At 39.3% G+C, this 25,259-nt stretch overlaps 1 protein-coding gene across 1 annotated transcript; it reads left to right on the top strand.

Annotated features, from left to right (window-relative positions):
* The first annotated feature begins 949 nt into the window (after positions 1-949).
* Positions 950-24,984, top strand: LOC124528062 (amine sulfotransferase-like). Its single transcript, XM_047101393.1, has 7 exons — positions 950-989; positions 2,761-2,913; positions 14,516-14,724; positions 18,679-18,802; positions 19,773-19,867; positions 22,854-23,037; positions 24,863-24,984. The coding sequence occupies exons 1-7, from the start codon at positions 950-952 to the stop codon at positions 24,982-24,984; spliced, it is 927 nt and encodes a 308-aa protein (XP_046957349.1).
* The last annotated feature ends 275 nt before the right edge of the window (positions 24,985-25,259 follow it).

Below are 25,259 nucleotides of genomic sequence, written 5' to 3'. Positions count from 1 at the left end.
GTTTCCAGTTTACAATTCAGTGATTCAACACTTCCATACATGTCCCAGTGCTGAATGACAGTGTAGACTCTATGATTTTGTGGAACTTGGAACAACCATGTCTGTTATTGAGGAAGCATTATCAGTAGAGAGTAACAGCATTTAAGGTCCATAACCCAAGTATGTATAGAGGGATTTTGAATAGGCCTTAGAATCCTTTATGGCCATTCTATTTGGACCACAAACCGATTGAATAGAGTGTGAAAAAGAAGACATAAAACATTATCCGAAGAGCCAATCCCATAACTTATCTCTCCTTCTGTGGTATCACTAGCATGGAAAAGTTTGCAAATGGTGGCCCTTTGAAGGGAATAATGACAGGAGATGTTGATTGGTAGTTGGACGTGTATTAGATTTGTGTCAAGCATATGATAGTCGGATTTGGGAAGGCACTTTATCCTTCAAAGTATTCGCTACTTACAGATGTGGATTTCTTCCCTCCACTTCTTAATTGTTCACACTACACCTATTCTCAATACCATTTCATAAGAAACAACACAAAGATTTAAAGACACTAAGAGTAGTACTAGGGAAATAGAAGCAACTGAAACCATGGTATTAGTAACCTACAGCCTTAAGAGTATCGTGGAGTGGGACAACAAACAAATGCATCCTTGTTTTTTAATGTTACTCCAAAGCATACTTTGAACCCTGCCCAGGAGCACTGAGTGCCAGTGAGCTAGCTGAAATATTTGACATTTACTTTTTTGTGTGGTAAAGTTATCAAGGCTGTTCACCAGTCTGTTAAATGATTACCATCACTATCAGCCTAATCCCACCTCATGATTAAGCTGTTGATTCTGGGAGATCTGCTAATTGGTGAATCATTAAATCTCCTCATAGAAAATATAGTCTTGAGCTAAGTCTTTTTCAACCAGTGGCAGCACGATTATTCTTCCCATTGGCATTGATGTCAGAAGTTCAGTCTTCATTTCAACAAGCTCTTATTGGTGAGTAGTTGCATTTTTGATCGAGGGTGAAAACCTTTTCCATTTTCTTTCTATGTTCTTTGGCTGATATAGTAATTAAGTTGAAATAAGACAGATTAACAGGAGAAAAAAACGAATGTAATTACCTACATATGGCAGCCCCATATAACAGGAAGAGTCAAATACAGTCCCACAACTGAGGTTTATATATTATCCTGAGCTAAAGGGAAGGGGCTGAAAGCATTGGGAATTCAAAGAAGACAAAGACGATTGACAGGAACATGTGAAGAGCACATATTCTTTGTGTTTACTCAACCTCAACCATGTGATTGAGTCTTTATGATGTACAAAGTTATTTACGTGTATTTATTTTTGAGACAGAGAGAGACAGAGCATGAATGGGGGAGGGTCAGAGAGAGAGGGAGACACAGAATCTGAAACAGGCTCCAGGCTCTGAGCTGTCAGCACAGAGCCCGATGCGGGGCTCACACTTACGGACTGTGAGATCATGACCTGAGCCGAAGTCGGACGCCCAACCGACTGAGCCACCCAGGCGCCCCTGTATTTTCTTTTTTATCTTTGTGATTCTATGCTGGTTTAATGTTTTTTAAAACATAATTTATTGTCAAATTGGCTTCCATACAACACCCAGTGCTCATCCCAACAAGTGCCCTCCTCAATGTCCATCACCCAGTTTCCCCTCTCCCTCACCCCCATCAACCCTCAGTTTGTTCTCTGTATTCAAGAGTCTCTCTCTCTCCAAAATAAATAAACATTAACAAAATAAAAAACATGCTTATTTCCATTTTTCTATAATGACCCTTGGCTCTGGCTTTCTGGAATTGTTTTCAAATTATGCAATTCTAAGCTCTTATTTTGTCAGCTACTGCTATGATCAACTATTTTGAGAACTAGGAATAGGACACTTCAGAGTCATCTGGAAGTACCTCCAAGAAAACTGAAACCCAGAGTTCTCATATCAAAATGCGTTTTTCCATATAGTTAGTGACAGATAATAATGAAAGGCAAAATATGTACCTAAATGACGACTCACAAGTCTTGGTTTGTACTTTCTACATGTGATCCATTATTTAAATGTTTTCTTTCATGCTTTTCCTTTGTGCCATTGTCCATATTATCATTATGGACAATTTAATTGCTCACACGCAATGTCTCAGGCTTCCCGGAATAGACTCATGTCTGTGACCATTCATGCTGGTACTACCCCAATAACTTTAAAGATGTCACAAGTTAAAAAAAAGAAAAAAAAAGAAAGTTAAATTCAAAGGTACCAAGATTACTATAAACAGATAATGCCTACCGAGAAATTATATAAAAGAAATCTTTTATGAACCTACTAAGACCTAAGCAAGTGAATGTAGTTCATTTACAGGGGGGGAAAAAGGCCAGCTGATAAAGGACTATGTGGTTGGTCTGATAGCCAAGTGTTTTTGAAGCCCACTTAAATCCTATTTGTATATACATTTTCTGTTCAAATATACATAAGATTTCTGATTAAGAGCATCAGTTTTTAGAAATATTACAATAATTACTCTTAAGCTACTTTCCCCATACCTACATGAATGGAGCATGCACAAATAAAACCAAGAGCTAGCCCATAAATAGAAGTCTCTTGGGCATTCCCCAAATTCCACACATCCAGAATCCAGGCAAATAGCTTTCAGAGCCAACAGGTTTTCAGTGTTTGTGTTTGTTAAAAAGGAAAGATACAGAAGGGAAGACTATAACATTCTACTAAATTTCTCTCAAATAATTTATCTGTATTCTGCAGGCAACGGAAATATGGAACATACAAACAATTTTTTAATCAAATTTAAAGGATGTTATTTTGCAAATACTCAACTTAATCTTGAAATTTTAGAAAATTTAGATGATTTTGAAATCAGAGATGATGATGTCTTCATAATCACATACCCCAAATCTGGTGAGTCCTGTATTCCAACAGCTAATATAATTAATAAAATGATATTTCTGTAATATGGGAGCACTGTTTTTTTTAGGAGCATATTCTATTTGCATATATAGTCAATCTACTGGATATAAGTAATTTCTCATGTGGGCAAGGGAAATGGGCATAATGAAGAAGGAGAGAGATTGACGAAACCCTATCAAACACTGAGTTGCTGAAGTGGGCTGGGAAAGGACACAGGAATATTTGCCATTTAGGCAGCTTCTTGGGACATACTTGAAGCTGTATTTAATGACCAAGTACCTGAGAAAGAGGAAATTGAACTTATACTAATTATGATCATTCCCCAAATACTTTGGGTCTTATTTTTGATACCACTCATATATATGTGTAGAATATATACATACATTTTGTGTGTGTGGGCCTACACATACATCTATTTACATTCTCTACCTGTGTTTTATTTTTTTATTTTTATTTTTTGAAAAATAAGGATGTTTATTAAGGACATTTCTAGCCCACAGCTAGGGCTCATACTCAGCTCTATGAGCCACTGTCCGGCCTCATCCCCATTGAATGTGAATGACATTAGGGAGGCCGAGCCACAGGTATATCCCATTGATCCCGCAGTAGGGGGGTCCCTTCCATAGCCAGGTATAGATAGAAGATATACTGCTGAGAATGAAGAGGGAAATCACTGGATTAATAAGTTTCTCTACATCTTGCCTGGACCCTTTCATTCTCACCTTCAAAGACCATGGGTTGAAGGTGCCTAGTACCATGATGTGGGGTATTCTCTACCTGTGTTTTAATGGGATTGGGGGGAATGTTTTTTGCTGCTGTGTTGTATGAGTTCTCTATATGGTTTGATATTACCTATTATGAGAAATATGATTTCCAAATATTTTATTCCATTCAATATGCCTTTTCATTTTGTTTGGGCTCTTTGCTGTACAGAAACTTTTCAGTCTGATATACTCCCACTTACTTATTTTGTTTTTGCTGCATTTGCTTTTGGTGTCATGTCCCAAAATATCATTGCCAGCATGAATTTTGGGGCACTACTGCCCTTGTTTTCTTATAGGAGTTTTGTTGTTTCAGGTCTTACATTCAGGGTTTAATCCATTTTGAGTTAACTTTGTGTATGGTTTGAGGGAGTGGTTCATATTCTTCTTTTGCCTATGCCAGTCCAGTTTTCCCAATATCATTTATTGAAGAGTCCACCCTATATTTTTTGCTCCTTTGTCAGAAATTAGTTGATTATACATGTTTAATTTGGGGCTCACTCTCTTGCTCTGCTGATCTATGCATCTGTTTTTATGCCAATACCATAATGTTTTGATTACTATAAATTTTTAATATTATTTGAAACTAATAAATGTGATGCCTTTAGCTCAGTTGTATTTTATAAAGATTGCTTTGGCTACACAGGGTCTTATAGGGTGCAAAAAAATTTTATGGTTATTTGTTTTATTTCTGTGAAAAATGTCATGATAATTTTGATGAAGGTTGCATTGAATCTGCTGACTGCTTTGTGTAGTATGGGATTTTAACAATATTAGTTCTTCCAACCCATGAACAGGAATGTCTTTCTATATATTTGTATTTTTTTTTCAGTTCCTTCTATCAGTACTTTACAATATCCAATGTGTAAGTCTTCTACCTCCATAGGTAAATTTATTCCTATATATTTTCTCCTTTTTGATGCTATCATAAATGGGATTGTTTTCTTAATTTCTCTTTCTGATAGTTTATTGTTAGCTTATAGAAATACAAGTTATATTTGTATGCTGATTCATATCTTGCAAGTTCACTGAATTCAAATGATTAGTTCTAACAGAATTTTTGGTGACATGTTTAGGGTTTTTGATATATAATATCATCTACAAATAAAGACACTTTTACTTCTTCCTCCGCAACTTAGATGCCTTTTGTTTCTCTTTCTTGTCTAAGTGCTCTGGCTAGGATTTCCAGTAAAACTAGTGAGAAGTGTCTGATCTTGGTCATTACTTTAGATGCCCTGGTTATGATCTTAGATGGAAAACTGAAATTCTTACTATTGAGAAAGATGTTAGTTATGATCTTGTCATAAATGGCATTTAATATATTGAGTTATGTTCCTTCTACATTTTGTTGAGAATTTTTATGATGAACAATATTCAATTCTGTTGAATTTTTTCTGTATTTATGGAGATGATAATATGGTTTTTATGCTTCTTTTTTTTGGGAAAAAAAGTTTTTATTTTTTTAATATTTTTTTTGTTTTATTTTATTTATTTATTTTTTTATATATATGAAATTTATTGACAAATTGGTTTCCATACAACACCCAGTGCTCATCCCAAAAGGTGCCCTCCTCAATACCCATCACCCACCCTCCCCTCCCTCCCACCCCCCATCAACCCTCAGTTTGTTCTCAGTTTTTAACAGTCTCTTATGCTTTGGCTCTCTTCCACTCTAACGTCTTTTTTTTTTTTTCCTTCCCCTCCCCCATGGGTTCCTGTTGAGTTTCTCAGGATCCACATAAGAGTGAAACCATATGGTATCTGTCTTTCTCTGTATGGCTTATTTCACTTATCATTACACTCTCCAGTTCCATCCACGTTGCTACAAAGGGCCATATTTCATTCTTTCTCATTGCCACGTAGTACTCCATTGTGTATATGAACCACAATTTCTTTATCCATTCATCAGTTGATGGACATTTCGGCTCTTTCCATAATTTGGCTATTGTTGAGAGCGCTGCTATGAACATTGGGGTACAAGTGCCCCTATGCATCAGTACTCCTGTATCCCTTGGGTAAATTCCTAGCAGTGCTATTGCTGGGTCATAGGGTAGGTCTATTTTTAATTTTCTGAGGAACCTCCACACTGCTTTCCAGAGCGGCTGCACCAATTTGCATTCCCACCAACAGTGCAAGAGGGTTCCCGTTTCTCCACATCCTCTCCAGCATCTATAGTCTCCTGATTTGTTCATTTTGGCCACTCTGACTGGCGTGAGGTGATACCTGAGTGTGGTTTTGATTTGTATTTCCCTGATAAGGAGCGACGCTGAACATCTTTTCATGTGCCTGTTGGCCATCCGGATGTCTTCTTTAGAGAAGTGTCTATTCATGTTTTCTGCCCATTTCTTCACTGGGTTATTTGTTTTTCGGGTGTGGAGTTTGGTGAGCTCTTTATAGATTTTAGATACTAGCCCTTTGTCCGATATGTCATTTGCAAATATCTTTTCCCATTCCGTTGGTTGCCTTTTAGTTTTGTTGGTTGTTTCCTTTGCTGTGCAGAAGCTTTTTATCTTCATAAGGTCCCAGTAATTCACTTTTGCTTTTAATTCCCTTGCCTTTGGGGATGTGTCGAGTAAGAGATTGCTACGGCTGAGGTCAGAGAGATCTTTTCCTGCTTTCTCCTCTAAGGTTTTGATGGTTTCCTGTCTCACATTTAGGTCCTTTATCCATTTTGAGTTTATTTTTGTAAATGGTGTGAGAAAGTGGTCTAGTTTCAACCTTCTGCATGTTGCTGTCCAGTTCTCCCAGCACCATTTGTTAAAGAGGCTGTCTTTTTTCCATTGGATGTTCTTTCCTGCTTTGTCAAAGATGAGCTGGCCATACGTTTGTGGGTCTAGTTCTGGGGTTTCTATTCTATTCCATTGGTCTGTGTGTCTGTTTTTGTGCCAATACCATGCTGTCTTGATGATTACAGCTTTGTAGTAGAGGCTAAAGTCTGGGATTGTGATGCCTCCTGCTTTGGTCTTCTTCTTCAAAATTCCTTTGGCTATTCGGGGCCTTTTGTGGTTCCATATGAATTTTAGGATTGCTTGTTCTAGTTTTGAGAAGAATGCTGGTGCAATTTTGATTGGGATTGCATTGAATGTGTAGATAGCTTTGGGTAGTATTGACATTTTGACAATATTTATTTTTCCAATCCATGAGCAGGGAATGTCTTTCCATTTCTTTAAATCTTCTTCAATTACCTTCATAAGCTTTCTATAGTTTTCAGCATACAGATCCTTTACATCTTTGGTTAGATTTATTCCTAGGTATTTTATGCTTCTTGGTGCAATTGTGAATGGGATCGGTTTCTTTATTTGTCTTTCTGTTGCTTCGTTGTTAGTGTATAAGAATGCAACTGATTTCTGGACATTGATTTTGTATCCTGCAACTTTGCTGAATTCATGTATCAGTTCTAGCAGACTTTTGGTGGAGTCTATCGGATTTTCCATGTATAATATCATGTCATCTGCAAAAAGCGAAAGCTTGACTTCATCTTTGCCAATTTTGATGCCTTTGATTTCCTTTTGTTGTCTGATTGCTGATGCTAGAACTTCCAGCACTATGTTAAACAACAGCGGTGAGAGTGGGCATCCCTGTCGTGTTCCTGATCTCAGGGAAAAAGCTCTCAGTTTTTCCCCGTTGAGGATGATGTTAGCTGTGGGCTTTTCATAAATGGCTTTTATGATCTTTAAGTATGTTCCTTCTATCCCGACTTTCTCAAGGGTTTTTATTAAGAAAGGGTGCTGGATTTTGTCAAAGGCCTTTTCTGCATCGATTGACAGGATCATATGGTTCTTCTCTTTTTTTTTTTGTTAATGTGATGTATCACGTTGATTGATTTGCGAATGTTGAACCAGCCCTGCATCCCAGGGATGAATCCCACTTGATCATGGTGAAGAATTCTTTTTATATGCTGTTGAATTCGATTTGCTAGTATCTTATTGAGAATTTTGGCATCCATATTCATCAGGGATATTGGCCTGTAGTTCTCTTTTTTTCACTGGGTCTCTGTCTGGTTTAGGAATCAAAGTAATACTGGCTTCATAGAATGAGTCTGGAAGTTTTCCTTCCCTTTCTATTTCTTGGAATAGCTTGAGAAGGATAGGTATTATCTCTGCTTTAAACGTCTGGTAGAACTCCCCTGGGAAGCCATCTGGTCCTGGACTCTTATTTGTTGGGAGATTTTTGATAACCGATTCAATTTCTTCGCTGGTTATGGGTCTGTTTAAGCTTTCTCTTTCCTCCTGATTGAGTTTTGGAAGAGTGTGGGTGTTCAGGAATGTGTCCATTTCTTCCAGGTTGTCCAATTTGTTGGCATATAATTTTTCGTAGTATTCCCTGATAATTGTTTGTATCTCTGAGGGATTGGTTGTAATAATTCCATTTTCATTCATGATTTTATCTATATGGGTCATCTCCCTTTTCTTTTTGAGAAGCCTGGCTAGAGGTTTGTCAATTTTGTTTATTTTTTCAAAAAACCAACTCTTGGTTTCATTGATCTGCTCTACAGTTCTTTTAGATTCTATATTGTTTATTTCTGCTCTGATCTTTATTATTTCTCTTCTTCTGCTGGGTTTAGGCTGCCTTTGCTGTTCTGCTTCTATTTCCTTTAGGTGTGCTGTTAGATTTTGTATTTGGGATTTTTCTTGTTTCTTGAGATAGGCCTGGATTGCAATGTATTTTCCTCTCAGGACTGCCTTCGCTGCGTCCCAAAGCGTTTGGATTGTTGTATTTTCATTTTCGTTTGTTTCCATATATTTTTTAATTTCTTCTCTAATTGCCTGGTTGACTCACTCATTCGTTAGTAGGGTGTTCTTTAACCTCCATGCTTTTGGAGGTTTTCCAGACTTTTTCCTGTGGTTGATTTCAAGCTTCATAGCATTGTGGTCTGAAAGTATGCATGGTATAATTTCAATTCTTGTAAACTTATGAAGGGCTGTTTTGTGACCCAGTATATGATCTATCTTGGAGAATGTTCCATGTGCACTCGAGAAGAAAGTATATTCTGTTGTTTTGGGATGCAGAGTTCTAAATATATCTGTCAAGTCCATCTGATCCAATGTCTCATTCAGGGCCCTTGTTTCTTTATTGACCGTGTGTCTAGATGATCTATCCATTTCTGTAAGTGGGGTGTTAAAGTCCCCTGCAATTACCACATTCTTATCAATAAGGTTGCTTCTGTTTATGAGTAATTGTTTTATATATTTGGGGGCTCCGGTATTCGGCGCATAGACATTTATAATTGTTAGCTCTTCCTGATGGATAGACCCTGTAACTATTATATAATGTCCTTCTTCATCTCTTGTTACAGCCTTTAATTTAAAGTCTAGTTTGTCTGATATAAGTATGGCTACTCCAGCTTTCTTTGGCTTCCAGTAGCATGATAAATAGTTCTCCATCCCCTCACTCTCAATCTAAAGGTGTCCTCAGGTCTAAAATGAGTCTCTTGTAGACAGCAAATAGATGGGTCTTGCTTTTTTATCCATTCTGATACCCTATGTCTTTTGGTTGGCGCATTTAATCCATTTACATTCAGTGTTATTATAGAAAGATACGGGTTTAGAGTCATTGTGATGTCTGTATGTTTTATGCTTGTAGTGATGTCTCTGGTACTTTGTCTCACAGGGTCCCCCTTAGGATCTCTTGTAGGGCTGGTTTAGTGGTGACAAATTCCTTCAGTTTTTGTTTGTTTGGGAAGACCTTTATCTCTCCTTCTATTCTAAATGACAGACTTGCTGGATAAAGGATTCTTGGCTGCATATTTTTTCTGTCTAGCACACTGAAAATCTCGTGCCAATTCTTTCTGGCCTGCCAAGTTTCAAAAGAGAGATCAGTCACGAGTCTTATAGGTCTCCCTTTATATGTGAGGGCACGTTTACCCCTTGCTGCTTTCAGAATTTTCTCTTTATCCTTGTATTTTGCCAGTTTCACTATGATATGTCGTGCAGAAGATCGATTCAAGTTACGTCTGAAGGGAGTTCTCTGTGCCTCTTGGATTTCAATGCCTTTTTCCTTCCCCAGTTCAGGGAAGTTCTCAGCTATTATTTCTTCAAGTACACCTTCAGCACCTTTCCCTCTCTCTTCCTCCTCTGGGATACCAATTATGCGTATATTATTTCTTTTTAGTGTATCACTTAGTTCTCTAATTTTCCCCTCATACTCCTGGATTGTTTTATCTCTCTTTTTCTCAGCTTCCTCTTTTTCCATAACTTTATCTTCTAGTTCACCTATTCTCTCCTCTGCCTCTTCCATCCGAGCTGTGGTGGTTTCCATTTTGTTTTGCATTTCATTTAAAGCGTTTTTCAGCTCCTCGTGACTGTTCCTTAGTCCCTTGATCTCTGTAGCAAGAGATTCTCTGCTGTCCTGTATACTGTTTTCCAGCCCAGCGATTAATTTTATGACTATTATTCTAAATTCACTTTCTGTTATATTATTTAAATCCTTTTTGATCAGCTCATTAGCTGTTGTTATTTCCTGGAGATTCTTCTGAGGGGAATTCTTCCGCTTGGTCATTTTGGATAGTCCCTGGTGTGGTGAGGGCCTGCAGGGCACTTCCCCTGTGCTGTGGTGTATAACTGGAGTTGGTGGGCGGTGCCGCAGTCCGACCTGATGTCTGCCCCCAGCCCACCGCTGGGGCCACAGTCAGACTGGTGTGTGCCTTCTCTTCCCCTCTCCTAGGGGCGGGATTCACTGTGGGGTGGTGTGGCCCGTCTGGGCTACTTGCACACTGCCAGGCTTGTGATGCTGGGGATCTGGCGTATTAGCTGGGGTGGGTAGGCAAGGTGCACAGAGGCAGGGGGGCAGGCTTAGCTCGCTTCTCCTTAGGTGATCCACTTCAGGAGGGGCCCTGTGGCAGCGGGAGGGAGTCAGATCTGCTGCCGGAGGTTTGGCTCTGCAGAAGCACAGAGTTGGGTGTTCGCGCTGAGCGAGCAATTTCCCTGGCAGGAACCGGTTCCCTTTGGGATTTTGGCTGGGGGATGGGCGGGGGAGATGGCGCTGGCGAGCGCCTTTGTTCCCCACCAAACTGAGCTCTGTCGTCCGGGGGCTCAGCAGCTCTCCCTCCCTTTGTCCTCCAGCCTTCCCGCTCTCTGAGCAGAGCTGTTAACTTATGACCTTTCAGACGCTAAGTCGCGCTTGCTGTCGGAACACAGTCCGTCCGGCCCCTCCGCTTTTGCCAGCCAGACTCGGGCGCTCTGCTTGGCCGGCGAGCCGCCCCTCCACCCCGGCTCCCTCCCGCCAGTCCGTGGAGCGCACACCGCCTCGCCGCCCTTCCTACCCTCTTCCGTGGGCCTCTCGTCTGCGCTTGGGTCTGGCGACTCCGTTCTGCTAATCCTCTGGCTGTTTTCTGGGTTATTTAGGCAGGTGTAGGTGGAATCTAAGTGATCAGCAGGACGCACGGTGAGCCCAGCGTCCTCCTACGCCGCCATCTTCCCTCCTAACCCTATGCTTCATTTTTTAATGCATTATCAAACTATTCTATTTGTGGATGTTGAACCATCCTTGCATCCCTGGAATGAATTGTATTTGATCATGGTGTATGATCCTTTTAATGTGTTGTTGAATTCAATTTGCTAATATTTTATTGGGGATTTTTTGCATCTATATTCATCAAGACTGATGGCTTGTGACATTCCTTTCTTCTAGTGTCTTTTCTGGTACTTATCTGGGTAATGTTAGCCTTGTAAAATGAATTGGGAAGTGTCCCCACTTTTTTTATTTTTGGAAGAGTCTGTGAAGGATTGTTACTAATTCTTAAAATATTTGTTAGAAAAAAATGTTTTTAATATTTTTTTCCCCAGTAAACACTGATTCTCTTGCTCTACCTCAATTTAACAGACATGTTCCTATCTCTGGCTCTTTGCACTCACAGAATCTTTTTCCCTTGATGCTCTTCTATCTGATATGTGCATGGTTTACTCCCTTCCTTTGGGTCCTTATTTTAAACTTATATTATCATTAAGGCATTCTGGATGGTCATATTTAAAAATGCAGCCTCACTCAAAATTCTCACGCTCTTCTTTGCTGCTTTATTTTCCCTCCATAATATAACACATATCACCTTATACTATACCATATATCTACATACTTAATTTGTTCATTCTTTACAAAGCCATCCTTAGGAAGCACATCATAGCATTTAGACAAGAACAAATAACCCAGAAGAACAGGAAAGACCTAAAAAAACAATTCCATGTGTATAACAGAACTCAATATAAATTTAAGTAAGGTGCATTTATTAATGGGGAAAAGATAGTATATTTGGTCCCAGGAAATCTGTGTCACTATATGCAGGAAGTTCACCTGGAATCGAACAGCACATAAAAGAGTAAACTCTAAGTGTATTCAAGACACTAATATTAAAGGTAAAATTATACAACTATTTCTATTAAAAATATTGTAGAAAAATCATTGTAACTAAGGAGTGGTCAAGAGGTTCTACACAAATGTCCAAAGAAAAATATACAGGTAAAAGTTTGATAAATTCAGTTACATCAAAATTAAGATTTTTGGGCTTTGCTTAACAGTGAGTTCCCTAGGCAAAGTTAATAGGGTCTGAAAGAGAGGAACTACTGGCAATGACTATAATTAAAAATAATAATACCTAGAATATATTAGCTATATATACAGATCAACTGGAAGAGAACAGTGATCTACTTATAAAAAGAGCCAAAGAGATGAGCTGAAAATTTACCGAAGGAAACCACTCTCCACCAATACCAACAAAAAACACAAAGCAGGTACACAATAGTCACTTCCTTTATATCTAGTACACTGACAGCAATTAGAAAGGTCAGAAACCCTGAATGCTGACAAGGAGTACACACACATCTGCATGCTTTAGCATGATACTGCTGGGAGAGCAGACTGAAGCAGCCATTCTCTGGGGAGCAGTCTGGCACTATCTGATCAACTGAAATACAGACATACCAGGCAATTTTGCTCCTGAGTATATGTCTCCAAGAATATCTCATATGGGTTCATAGGCAAAATGAGTGAGGGTGTATGTGGCAGTGTTTGTTGTTTGGGGTGTGCTGTCCATTGGGGGAAATTAGACAGGTCAGTGCATGAATGCACACCCTGAAACACAGACAGCATCTGTTAGGTGCAACGGATCAGCAGTAGCATGTAAAGGAATGTTAAACCACAGCTCACAGTGACAAACCGTAAGAAATGACGTGCATGGATTAAAAATCAAGCACATACAACAATACATGTTTCAAAAGAACATCTTCCAAGAAAGAATATACTTTAAACCCTAAAGTCTTCTTGTCTGTGGTGGAAGTAGGGGTAGGAATGGAAGCAGGAAATGTGAATATAAGGAATTAATAGATCTTGGAGTGCCTGCAGTGAATCAGTGATGTTAGTATAGCATGACTGCAGAAAATGATAAATATCAATTTACATTAACCTCTGACATCCAAAAAGGCAAGAAGGAGAAAGAAAGAAAGAAAGAAGAAGAAAGAATGGAAGAAAGAAAGAAAGAAAGAAGAAAGAAAGAAAGGAGGGAAGGAAGGAACGAAGGAGGAAAGAAAGAAAAGAGAAAACGAGAAAGATAGGCTGTGATACGGGAGTGGATATGGAAGCAGAAGCAGGAGAGAGGACAAAGACAGGAAAAATACAGCCTATTTTGCCTGGGGAACACGTTCTTCCAGTCCTCATAGTCTTAAATTTCTGCAGACTTGTGACCCATTAAGGTCATGTTTGGTAATTCCTCGGCACCCCTGAAGCTGTGATACCTGATGCAGAAGCAGTACTTCTTATCTGGGAAAGGTTGGAGAATGTAAGAAACCCTTTTAGAGCTTCATAACAATGAATTTTCATTGTGTTTGAACATCAGCTGTGGTAACATGTAAGCACACATGATCTTGGTCTTCCCTGGGCAACACTGGAGGATTTATACCCATCATGCTCCAGAAAAGGTGCATACCACCTGACAGCAAGGCATGTATTCTTAACAATGATCTTGCGGACCAGGTGCTGCTGCTTCACAGGCAGGGTGATAGGGTGGTCTCAGAAAGGAATTATAGGATGGGAATTGATGAGGGGCCAATGTACTTTCTCATTTAAGATGTTGATTTGAACCTTTCTGGGACATGTGACTTCTTGTTGGGGTAGGTTTTTGAAGCATTGCCTGTATATATGAGAAGCATGACCTTACAGAAGGTGTGTTTTAACTCTTAATATTCCCATATATGAAGCATGCAAAATGAAGGGAAGGAATCTAGAGTAGGCAGTACACCCGTGTATTCTGTGACATATGTCCACTCTAATTGGAATTGGGAGAAATAGTCATCCTTAGAATTTGTCACATCCCACTTACAGCAAAAGGTCTAATCTTTTTCTTCCTGTCTCCATGTGGATCACAGGGCCTCCTTTAGGGATTTATAATGAACACTATTTCCCGAAGTGACATCATGGGCACAGTAAGAGACATAGGGAACGGGGGAAAGATGGAAAGTGACTCTATCAGTAAAATGCCAAATTTTTTTCTCTATATTAGCTAACGTCCTAGGAGTGGGGTTGGGGAAGGACATCTTGAGGCAGGCATAGAAGATAATTTAAAATTCCCATATATGAAGCAGAAGAAAGTACAGAAGACTCAAGAAAAATTTGTGGGACAAATGCCCATGGAGTTTCACATGTAGAATCTCCTTATAAGGAAAAGCAAAGGCAACGTATGTTTGTCTTTACCCACACTGCACCCTTTATATATTAAAAATTCCATTGAGACAAAATTACCTTTGTACGTATTATAATAACAACCTCTGATTAAAAAACTGATGACACATCTATATACTTTTTGGATAAATTTTCGCATCATTAAAACAAAATTATTTCTTTTACAGGTACTGTCTGGTTTCAGCAGATATTATGCTTGATTTATTTTGAAGAACATCGCAAAGGCATTGGGGATCTGGAAACAGTTGAACGCATCCCGTTTATTGAGTACTCCCGTCAAAAAGTGAATTTGGCTGAAAAGCCATCTCCTCGTCTCTTCGTTACCCACATCCCATACTACTTGGTTCCCAAGGGGCTAAAGAACAAAAAAGCCAAAGTAGGAAAATAGACTATGGCTGCTGAAAGACAACTGCTTTTTCATTATTTCATTTCTATTCATTACATTGATGCTGCACTCGTCCAGGTGTTAGCAAATGTGGTATTTGTCATGCGTTAATTTTCACCAGACTTTTGTGTTCTTATCTTCCAGTATCTGATTTTATCTTCCACCCTTTGTTTTCTGATCACATATGGAACACAACCATTGGAAAATGAGACTATATAGGAGTGTATTTAATTTACTTCATAGAGTATATTATAATATCATGTACATTATATATTATATACCCTCTCATTTGTTAGCTATATTACCATGTGTATATAAACTGCCAACAATTCCTTTTTCTTTTTTCTGTATGCTCTCCTCACTTCCTTCTGACGCTTCCAACCTGTTTTGCCTGCTTTCTCTGTAAATGTACCGAGTTCATTGGAAATCTGAGGGAAGCTCAGAGAGAATCATTTGTATCTACTGAGTGATTTTTCTGTCTCTCCCAGTATCAGTCACCTCCACCCACTGATAATTTCAACTCTTGACTCATTTTCTCCCTCTCTACCTCCACTCCTCTGACTCGGGATTATTTCAAAGTTGATGTACATTGTCTCTGGCTGGCCAGATAGGAGTGAGGCCAACTGCACTCAAAGGATCAACATGAAGGAGTCACTTCCTGTCAGGTCCACACAAGTGTGGGATTGCCTCCTTCAGGTTGACCCGTCAGGCTCTGCACTGGCCTCCCAGACCCTAGCCCTGCCAGGCCTCTCCGGTTGATTTAAACTCCAGCCACTTTTCCTCCACCAACCTCAGTAACCCTCTTCTGCAACCCACGTGTTATGCACCTGCCTCTGTCTATGACTGTTTTTGCTTTCTGATGTAATACATACTTACCTGTTTATTTATTGTCTATGTCTCTGGCCACAGTGTAAAACCCTTGAGACAGATGGAGTTTGCAGTGCATAGAACCCTGTCCAGAAGGCATTAGAGTTGAATGAATGACAAAAGGGATCACCAGTAATTGCCCTAATGCGGAGCTTTGCTTCAAGCACCTTATTATCTGAGTGCTGTCTCCTTTTCCTCCTGCTCTTTTCAGGTGTTCCGTGCAGTGATGTGTCAGCACATTCATTTCTCCAGCCCCCTCCCCATTCCTATTCCCCACACTCACTCTCATATATACGCGTGTCCTCAATTGCTCCTTGCCCACCAGAGACTCTACATTTTAAATTCAAATCCTTTTTGTCTAAATTCTTTTGCTAATTCAACTGTTATGATTTGTTGCCAACCCTTAATTCCGCTGAAACACAATTGTTTTATATTAGTACCTATATTCATGAATCTGGTAGTGTGGTCAGAAAAAATCAAAACCGTTAAAAATTGTGTCTTTCTTTACATTTATGGCCACAATTCTCACACTTTACTTTTTAAAAATGTTTTGCTTTCCCCCCCTTTCCATACTGACTTTTCATACTTTCTTTATCTTCTCAAACCTCAGCAGCATTCTGCTCCACCTATCCCAGTAAAAGACTCCAAGTAAACCATTAACGGTAGGTGCCCTCCACATGCAAAACCTCCCCTCACTGCTGTCCCTCCTTAAGAGGAAAAGGTGGGATATGTACACAGTTTTGTTCTTATTATATATCTGCCCCTCCATTCATGGTCTGGATCCCTTTTTGGATCCCTTTTGTCTGTTCCACTGTTTCGCAAATGGGAGTCGGGCCAGGCCCACATCTGGGAATCATCAGCTCTCAGCTCTGCGTATTCCCCACAGGATATTTAGCATATTTGAGGCATTTTTGGTTATGGTGGTGGTGCTGCTAGTTATAGTGGGTTGAGGCCTGGGATGCTGTTAAGTGTCCCGTGATGCTTACGGTAGTCCCAACCACAGACCGTTATCTGGGGGAAATGTCCATGGTGCCACTGTTGAGAAACTTGTTCTACTCTCAAAGACTTTCCTTAAACAATATAATTTCCTTTTTTTCATTCATTACCAATTTCCTTATGCTGATTGGATCATTCTGTTTGGTCCATAATGAAGTTTTCACGTGGCATTTTTTAACAGTAAAATAAAACTTGTCTTGCTCCATTTCAATTTTCATTTTCTGCCTTTCATTTTCTGTTTGAGATAAACTTCTTAAAAGCGTTTAGCCTCCTTCTCCGCGCTTTCACTGAATCCCGAATGCCAACGTCCCTTATTATTATAGTTTTGAAAAGGGGGGATCATTTCTTGATCACTTTACTTGGCCTATCACTGGCATCTGACATAGTTGATCGCTTTCTACGTCTTTAAACATTTTCTTTTCCCGCTGTTCCAGACACCACATTCGTGGTATCATATTATCTCAGTGGACACTTAGAGGAGATTCTACCCAAAAATCTTTCCCTCTCTTCATATTTCATTTCAGCAGAGCTCTCATTTTGTTTGGACTTGTATCCTGTATATGCTTCTGGTCTGATGGTTAGAGTGGTAAAATTTGGTTGGTGCAAAAGCAGGGCTTGGTACCAGGCATCTTGCCATTAATTTTTAAGGCACAGGTAAGTGACAAGCTTATGAACAACAACACAAGCAAAGAAGAAGTTTCTTTCGTGTCCTCTGAAAGAAGGTTTCTTCATTATTTTAATTGACCATGGGGATGAAAAGTGGCAGCCGTGTGGGACATAAAGAAGGGTTAGCATGTCATAATGGAAAAGTAGGAGACTCAGTCCATGACCACATCGAGATGATGAGTTAACCTAACCTGTTGCACTCTCGTCTTGGGCTTTGGCTTTTTGTGAGAAAAGTTGATGCTTTTACTATTTAGGAAATGTTACGCGAGATCTTTTCTAACTTATACAATTACATTTTGAGACTCTGCTCCTTCCTCTTTACTGGCTTCTCCTTCTCTGTCCAACCTCTGAGAGCTGATGATTCCCAGATTTTCGGCCTGGCCTTCTCCTATTCTCCCTCTATAGTTAATCCCTCAGTTAGATTATCTAATCACGTAAGTTAAATACAATGTATGTATAGTTGATTTCTCCCTTTAATTCTAGATTGATGTAAAGTATTTAATAACTCTATATCTATAGAGATGTCAAATATATTTCTATATAGGTATTATCCAAATATGGGCTCCAATACCAAAAGGAGTTTTGATTTTATCTTCAAACCACTCCTTTTCCCAGTTTCCTTATATATTTTGTTCTATTTATTATGTATAGAGAGAGCATGGTCAGGGGAAGGGCAGAGAGAGAGGGAGTCACAGAATCCAAAGCAGACTCCAGGCTTTAAGCTGTCAGCACAGAGCCTGATGCAGGGCTCAAACCCCTGGACCATGAGATCATACCTAAGCTGAAGTTGGACGCTTAACCCACTGAGCCACCCAGGCACCCCAATACTTTGTATTTTTAATGTCTTTGGGTTGCTTCACTGCTTTATGAAATTATGGCTTCTGATTGGTTACAATATACATTTTTAAAGTTAAATCTCATAGTCCTTCAATGCAAAAAATATTGAAGAAGTAACTACTACGGGTCAAGTACTTGTGCTTTATACTGTGAAGATATATAAGAATTATGTGAACCATGCACTGAAGGATGAGAGAAATACAATCTAAACTTTCACAGATGATTTGAAAATATCTTAGTAAGTTTTTCCTATTGCCATAATTGTATAGCTATGAGATATTTTCACATATGTTAGCTTGTTGAGGTAGGGACAGGAGAATATTGTTGGTTTCTGTCTAGGGGAGTAAGAAGAGGTACCATGTGAGGTAATTGATAGTCACCAATAATTAAGTCTCCCAATCATTAAGGGAGAGCCATTGCAGAGGAGAAATGCAAAATACAAAGAGGGCTGAATATATACAAGACATGATTAGAAACTGTAAAGTTAAGCTAACAGGCTTCATTCAGTTGGAGGGCATTAGGGTACAAATATGACATTATGAAAGCATCAGATATAATGAATACTTCCTTTCTTTCCAGATTATTTACATATACAGAAACCCTAAGGATGTTATGTGCTCATGTTTTCACTTTTTAAAGAAACTGACAGCATCCGCTACAGATAACTTTGTGGAATTCATGAAACTATTTCTAGAAGGAGAAGGTAACTAAAATTTCATAAAATACTAAGTTTGGTGTCCTGTGGTGAGTTTTTAAGCTCTAGCAGAGAGAAAGAGTTTGCTTAAATAGAGTAGAATGGGGATCAGTAATCAACGTATCAAGCCAGTTGGTAGTGTTGTCTTACCATGTCCAGCCATTGTACAAATATTGCTAACTCTCTCTCCTTCTCAACAGAATGTCAAGATTACAGTCATACCAACAGAGAATAATTACATCTAACCATGGAGAGATTATTTCACTAGCACACAGATTTCTGTCCTAGCTTAGTGAGAAGTAGCTCAGTGAGAGCGTACGTTTGGAGCTTTGCACTTCATATTTCAAGGGGCTCCTCCCAAGAGTCCTTTAAAAAATATTTTAGTAAATTTTTATTCATTGTTTAAGTAATTTCTACACCCAGAATGGGGCTCACAACTCTGAGGTCAAGAGTTGCATGTTCTATCCATTGAGCAAAACAGGTGCTCACCACATTCTTATCTGAGGAGCCAGTGCAGCTATTTGACCAGGAACAAAGCTTGCAGAAGTAAACGTGATGATCTGGAACAGACTTACGATTGTCTCCAATGCATTGTGGCAGAGCTGAAGTGACTCTTCAGAGACCTCTCGTGCTCCTTGCAGGGTGGAAATACCTCCATGTGCCTTTGGGGATAGTGGGAGAAGTAAGGAGAGGATTCATTCCTCCTTTCCCTTTTCAGTTTTTCTAACCCCATGGCAAGATTATTTTCTATTTATATGAAATGCATTTTTAAGAGACTAATTTCTCCTTGACTGTATGTTTGTTTCCTGGTGGAAGTTGGATGGTTCTCCCACAACCAGATGCTAGGGGAAATCTGGAATCTAGCAGCACAGTTCCTTTTCCTCCTTTGTTACTAAAGGTTCCTGCATCTCCTAGGACTGTAGATTCTTCTCAATGTGTTCAACATATTTACTTAATGATGTATCTGTTCTTCCCACAGTGGTAGGAAGTCTTTGGTTTGACCACATCAAAGGTTGGTATGAGCACAAAAGCCTGTTCAACATTCAGTTCTTGATGTATGAGGAGACGAAGAAGGTGAGAAATGTGACATTACTGACTTCACTGACGCTGTAAGCCAGCCTGGCTGAATGAATTGATTGTTTATGCCCAGAACACCCAAAGGATGATATCAAATTTGAGAACCCAGATTGTGTACCAGGAGACATTTTTCCTGTATCACTTCTATGCTTTCTTTACCAGGTTTCCATTTAGAACTACCACTGGAGGTTTCTTTTCAAAATTTATCTGTGTGTCAATAGATGTCTGTTAATGTATGTTGGTGTGAATGATTTGATTATTTTGAGTCAGATTATTGGTTTCTCTTTTGTGAATTGTTATATCTATTTCCTTCAATTTTTAATTATACTAATGTTGTAGATATGTGTTCCTCACTTGCAGGTACATTTCTTGGGAACTTTAATCTTGTCTGTATTGTGTATGATTAAACCATGCAGGGAAAATTAAATGAAAATACCTGTGTATGATTGGAAAGAATTCAGCTCCCAGTACAGTCAACTATATGTGCCTGAAAAGAAAACTATTGCTTACTGACTAAAACGCAGAGCCAGGCTACCCTGATGCTCGGTGTTTGGCTCATGCATGTCAAGAATATCCCAGGGTTTTCTGTGTTTCTTTTGTACCATATTTGGTGTGATGACGATGTTTCCCTCATGGTAGCAGGACAGTTGTAGCTCCAAAGTCATGTCCTCACATGATAGCTTACATGGCAGACAGAGTGTTAACGGGGACAAAAGTGGCATTCTTGCCTTGCTTTGTTCCCACCTTTGCTCCATGAGGAAACTCACTCTCAGAAACTTCTGTTTGACTTCCTCTTTCAGACCCATACCCAAATTGGGCCATGTGACCACCCTAAACTAATCTCTTGTAGCAGACAGTGGGATTGCCACGAGGAATTTGGATTAATAATGATCATTATGGAATGTGGCTGGGCACTGCTGCCAGGACACCACCAGGATCTCTTAGCAGGAAAGAAGAGAAAGAGCTGAAAGGCCGGCGACCCTAAAGGCTGCCACCTGCTGAGTGTCACTAGCTTCTGTTACTCCTGCCATAGGGCATATACCAAATCTAGACTCTCTGGCTGAGTGCATATCACCTACGAAATAGAGATTCAAGTGTCTGGCTGGCCTTGTAATCTTCTTCACAATATGGCCCTTCTTTTTTTCTTTTTATACGAAATTTATGGGCAAATTGGTTTCCATACAACACCCAGTGCTCATCCCAACAGGTGCCCTCTTCAATGCCCATCACCCACTTTCCCCTCCCTCCCACCCCCCATCAACCCTCAGTTTATTCTCAGTTTTTAAGAGTCTCTTATGGTTTGCCTCCTTCCCTCTCTGTAATTTTTCCCCCTTCCCCTCCCCCATGGTCTTCTGTTAAGTTTCTCAGGATCCACATAAGAGTGAAAACTTATGGTATCTGGCTTTCTCTGTATGACTTATTTCACTTAGCGTAACACTCGCCAGTTCCATCCACGTTGCTACAAAAGGCCAGATTTCATTCTTTCTCATTGCCAAGTAGTATTCCATTGTATATATAAATCACATCTTCTTTACCCATTAGTCAGTTGATGGACATTTAGGCTCTTTCCATAATTTGGCTATTGTTGAAACTGCTGCTATAAACATTGGGGTACATGTGCCCCTATGTATCAGCACTCCTGTATCCCTTGGGTAAATTCCTAGCAGTGCTATTGTTGGGTCATAGGGTAGATCTATTTTTAGTCTTTTGTGGAGCCTCCACACTGTTTTCCAGAGCGGCTGCACCAGTTTTCATTCCCACCAACAGTGCAAGACCAACAGTGCAAGAGGGTTTCTGTTTCTCCACATCCTCTCTAGCATCTATAGTCTCCTGATTTGTTCATTTTAGCCAGACTGACTGGCATGAGATGATATCTGAGTGTGGTTTTGATTTGTATTTCCCTGATGAGGAGTGGTATTGAGCATCTTTTCATGTGCCTGTTGGCCATCTGGATGTCTTTTTTTAAAAATTTTTTTTTCAACGTTTATTTATTTTTGGGACAGAGAGAGACAGAGCATGAACGGGGGAGGGGCAGAGAGAGAGGGAGACACAGAATCGGAAACAGGCTCCAGGCTCTGAGCCATCAGCCCAGAGCCTGACGCGGGGCTCGAACTCACGGACCGCGAGATCGTGACCTGGCTGAAGTCGGACGCTTAACCGACTGCGCCACCCAGGCGCCCCATGGATATCTTTAGAGAAGTGTCTATTCATGTCTTCTGCCCATTTCTTCACTGGATTGTTTTTCGGGTGTGGAGTTTGGTGAATTCTTTATAGATTTTGGATACTAGCCCTTTGTCTGATATGTCATTTGCAAATATCTTTTCCCATTCTGTCGGTTGCCTTTTAGTTTTGTTGATTGTCCTTCTATTGCTTACAGGCTCATCTCCCATCTTTCTCATCCCAGACCTGTTCCCATATAGCCCCAGAGAAACTCAAATTCTCATACTCCTGTGACCTGAGATCCCACACCTCCCATGCAACCACAATTTTGCAGATATTCTTTTTTTGATTTAAACACTGTATCTTCAGTTTGTCTATCAAAAAAGTCCTGGTTTTGGTTTAATTCCCAGAACAAATTTCTCATCTTTGAGGAACTTTCTCTGAATTCTGTTACATAATTACTCTTTGCCAGTAAGTACTTGTACTGAATTCCCAGAACTGATTCCCTGTTGTGCCTCTGTTCACTTGCACCATCATTTAGGGCAGTATCTGACATATAGTAGCTATTCACCAAATACTTGCCCACTCAACACAAATAAAATGAAATATGAGTGTTCCTAATATGCACTCTAAAACAGTCGACAAGGGAGGAATTAATTTATCAAGAAGGAATAAGCAAGAACCTTCTCATGGTCCTGCTCCACTTTTCTAAGTATCCTAAGCACCTACATTTTTCACTCCCATAATGATATTTAGCTGTGACTTTTGTGTGTGTCTTCTTTCTTATAATGTACATCATTTATCATATTATGATTTATTTCAGGACCTCAGAGGCTCTGTGTTAAAAGTATGCAAATTTTTGGGGAAAGGATTGAGTGAAGAGGACGTGGATGCTGTTGTGAGACAGGCCACATTTGAAAACATGAAGAATGACCCACGAGCCAATTATGACAATAAACTCAAGACCTTTTTTGGGATACAGAAAAAAGGTCATTTCTTTCGCAAAGGTGATGTTGAACAATAAATGCTTGGCTATCTTGCACTGTGATACAAACGTACCGAAGTGTAGCTTCTAAGCTTTCCTGATGTGGAGCTGCTATGGCCCTGTTCCCTTCCCTACACAGTTGATTTTCCATGATTTCTTCTTGGTGCTCTTCAAGAGACTATATTATTTGGTCCCAGAATGTGTCTGGATGAATAGCCTAAAGTTGCAAGGCCTTCTCCTTGGCCCCTGGAAATCTACCAATGCCTATCACCATGTCTACCACAAAAGGGATGTTCATTTAGTGTTAGACTATTTTCCCCCAGTACAATGGGCTAGGCACATGATGATGAATTAATGGTGGCACAGTTGGCCATCACTGGCTGTTCTTCCATCTCTGTGATTTAGTCTGAACCTCGTCCAGGACTGAATTAACAACACATATTTACTATTCTTTTGTTACTGGGGAGGACTATTATGTATACATATAATAGTATACACACACACACACACACACACACACATAATAGTATAGTATACATAATAGTCCTACCCAGTAACAAAAGAATCTTCCATCATAAAAATGTATAGGAATATCTCCTTTATCTCAATATACCTCTGGTGAGTGCATTTTTAAATGAATGATTCCTTCATATAAATGATAAATGTGAACATGTTAGAATATTTTTATTATTTTATAAATTATTCTAAGTTAAAATGTATGATCTTCTTAGTACCTGGAAAATCGATAATACAGAATTATTGACATAAATTTTACACTTAATCAGAATGTTTTATGCCTCTACACCAATCGCAATAGTGGCTTAAATACATTAATATTTCCTTCACTTAACTACTTTGTACATCTTCACCCATTCAACTAAAAAATATGAAACACTGGTAACTTGGAGCCAACCTGAAGTGGGGACATGCCCTTCCCTTTACCCTCAGCACATCCTGTCATGTTGTAGATACTACAATCCTTCTCCAATGCCATCATCATGGCACTTGCATTTTTTTTCTTTGAAAAAAGAAAATTTTCTGTGGTTACACATCTTTAACACACCTGAAACGAGAGACTGAAATGGCCAAGACAACAAATAGGAGAAGCCAAATTTCCTTACGGAAATGATGCACATTCCCTTGTTTCTTCTGCACATACTTTTCTCTTAGATGTTATGAAGTGTAATGTCATTTATACTGGCTTTACCACTCCTGCACAAATTGTGTTTGTGTTTTCAGTTTCATTAGCATTGAAGCTGGTTTATTATTTTGTTTACACTTTAGCGTGATTTTACATTCAGTGTTTCTTGCTTCTCCTTCTATCAACCTCTACGTGCCATCCCAACTCTGTGTCTGTAAGTTTAAAGTAAGATTGTTGTAAACCTACACTGGGTACAGATGGAATAATTACAGGTGGGCCATTCCAAACTGTATGAGCTTGGGCTATATTTTAAAAATCTCTCTGAGCATCCATGTCCTCATCAGTAAATACTTGTCTAATGATATCTGATTTTTGGAATTTTTAAGGACTTCTGTAAACTACAATAGCCCATGTTAGCCTGAAACAAAATAGTCAACAAGTTGCAAGAGTTTTCTCGTTTGTCAGGTAGCTGACAGCTCAGGGCTTGAGGTAATTACCTTAAATTACCTAATTGTGATGATGAGTTTTCTTTTCCCCTTGCCATAAAGTGGGAGAGAAAAGGGCCATTGCCATGTGCAGGAGCAACAGGGGCCTTACTAGGCAGGAAAATTAATGTCCAAAAAATGGTGTTTCTCCCAGCACTAAGGCATCATGCCTCCTCCTCCCAGAATCTGCCTTGAAGCAATTTCTTTGCTGTTCCTCCCAGGTACGATTGGAGACTGGAAAAATCACATGACTGGTGAGCAGAATGAAAAGTTTGACATGATTTTCCAAATGAAGATGAAAGATTTTCCCTTGAAGTTCATCTGGGATATGAATGAAGAATAGATTTCTTAACAATGCACAAATATTTTTACGAAACTTCTTTCAGAAGGAAATATATTGAATTGTACACTTTCATCTTTGATTGTCATTGGCTTATTATTGAAAACACTCATTGATGAATCAATATTAACATGCCCACACTACATCATTTGCCATCTGTGGCCTGTTTCAATTTGCTAGGATTCCTCACTTTCTGATCAGAAGAGGTTTCCTCTCTTTGTGTTGCAGTATAATTATGGAATAGTTTTTACCTTAAGTTCAGAAATTCCAAAGCCTTG

This window comes from Lynx rufus, unplaced genomic scaffold, assembly GCF_022079265.1.
Source record: "Lynx rufus isolate CCGP_SWC_20201006 ecotype Redwood Valley unplaced genomic scaffold, mLynRuf1.p SCAF_6, whole genome shotgun sequence".
NCBI lineage: Eukaryota > Metazoa > Chordata > Mammalia > Carnivora > Felidae > Lynx > Lynx rufus.
This window is presented reverse-complemented; position numbering and strand designations above follow the sequence as displayed.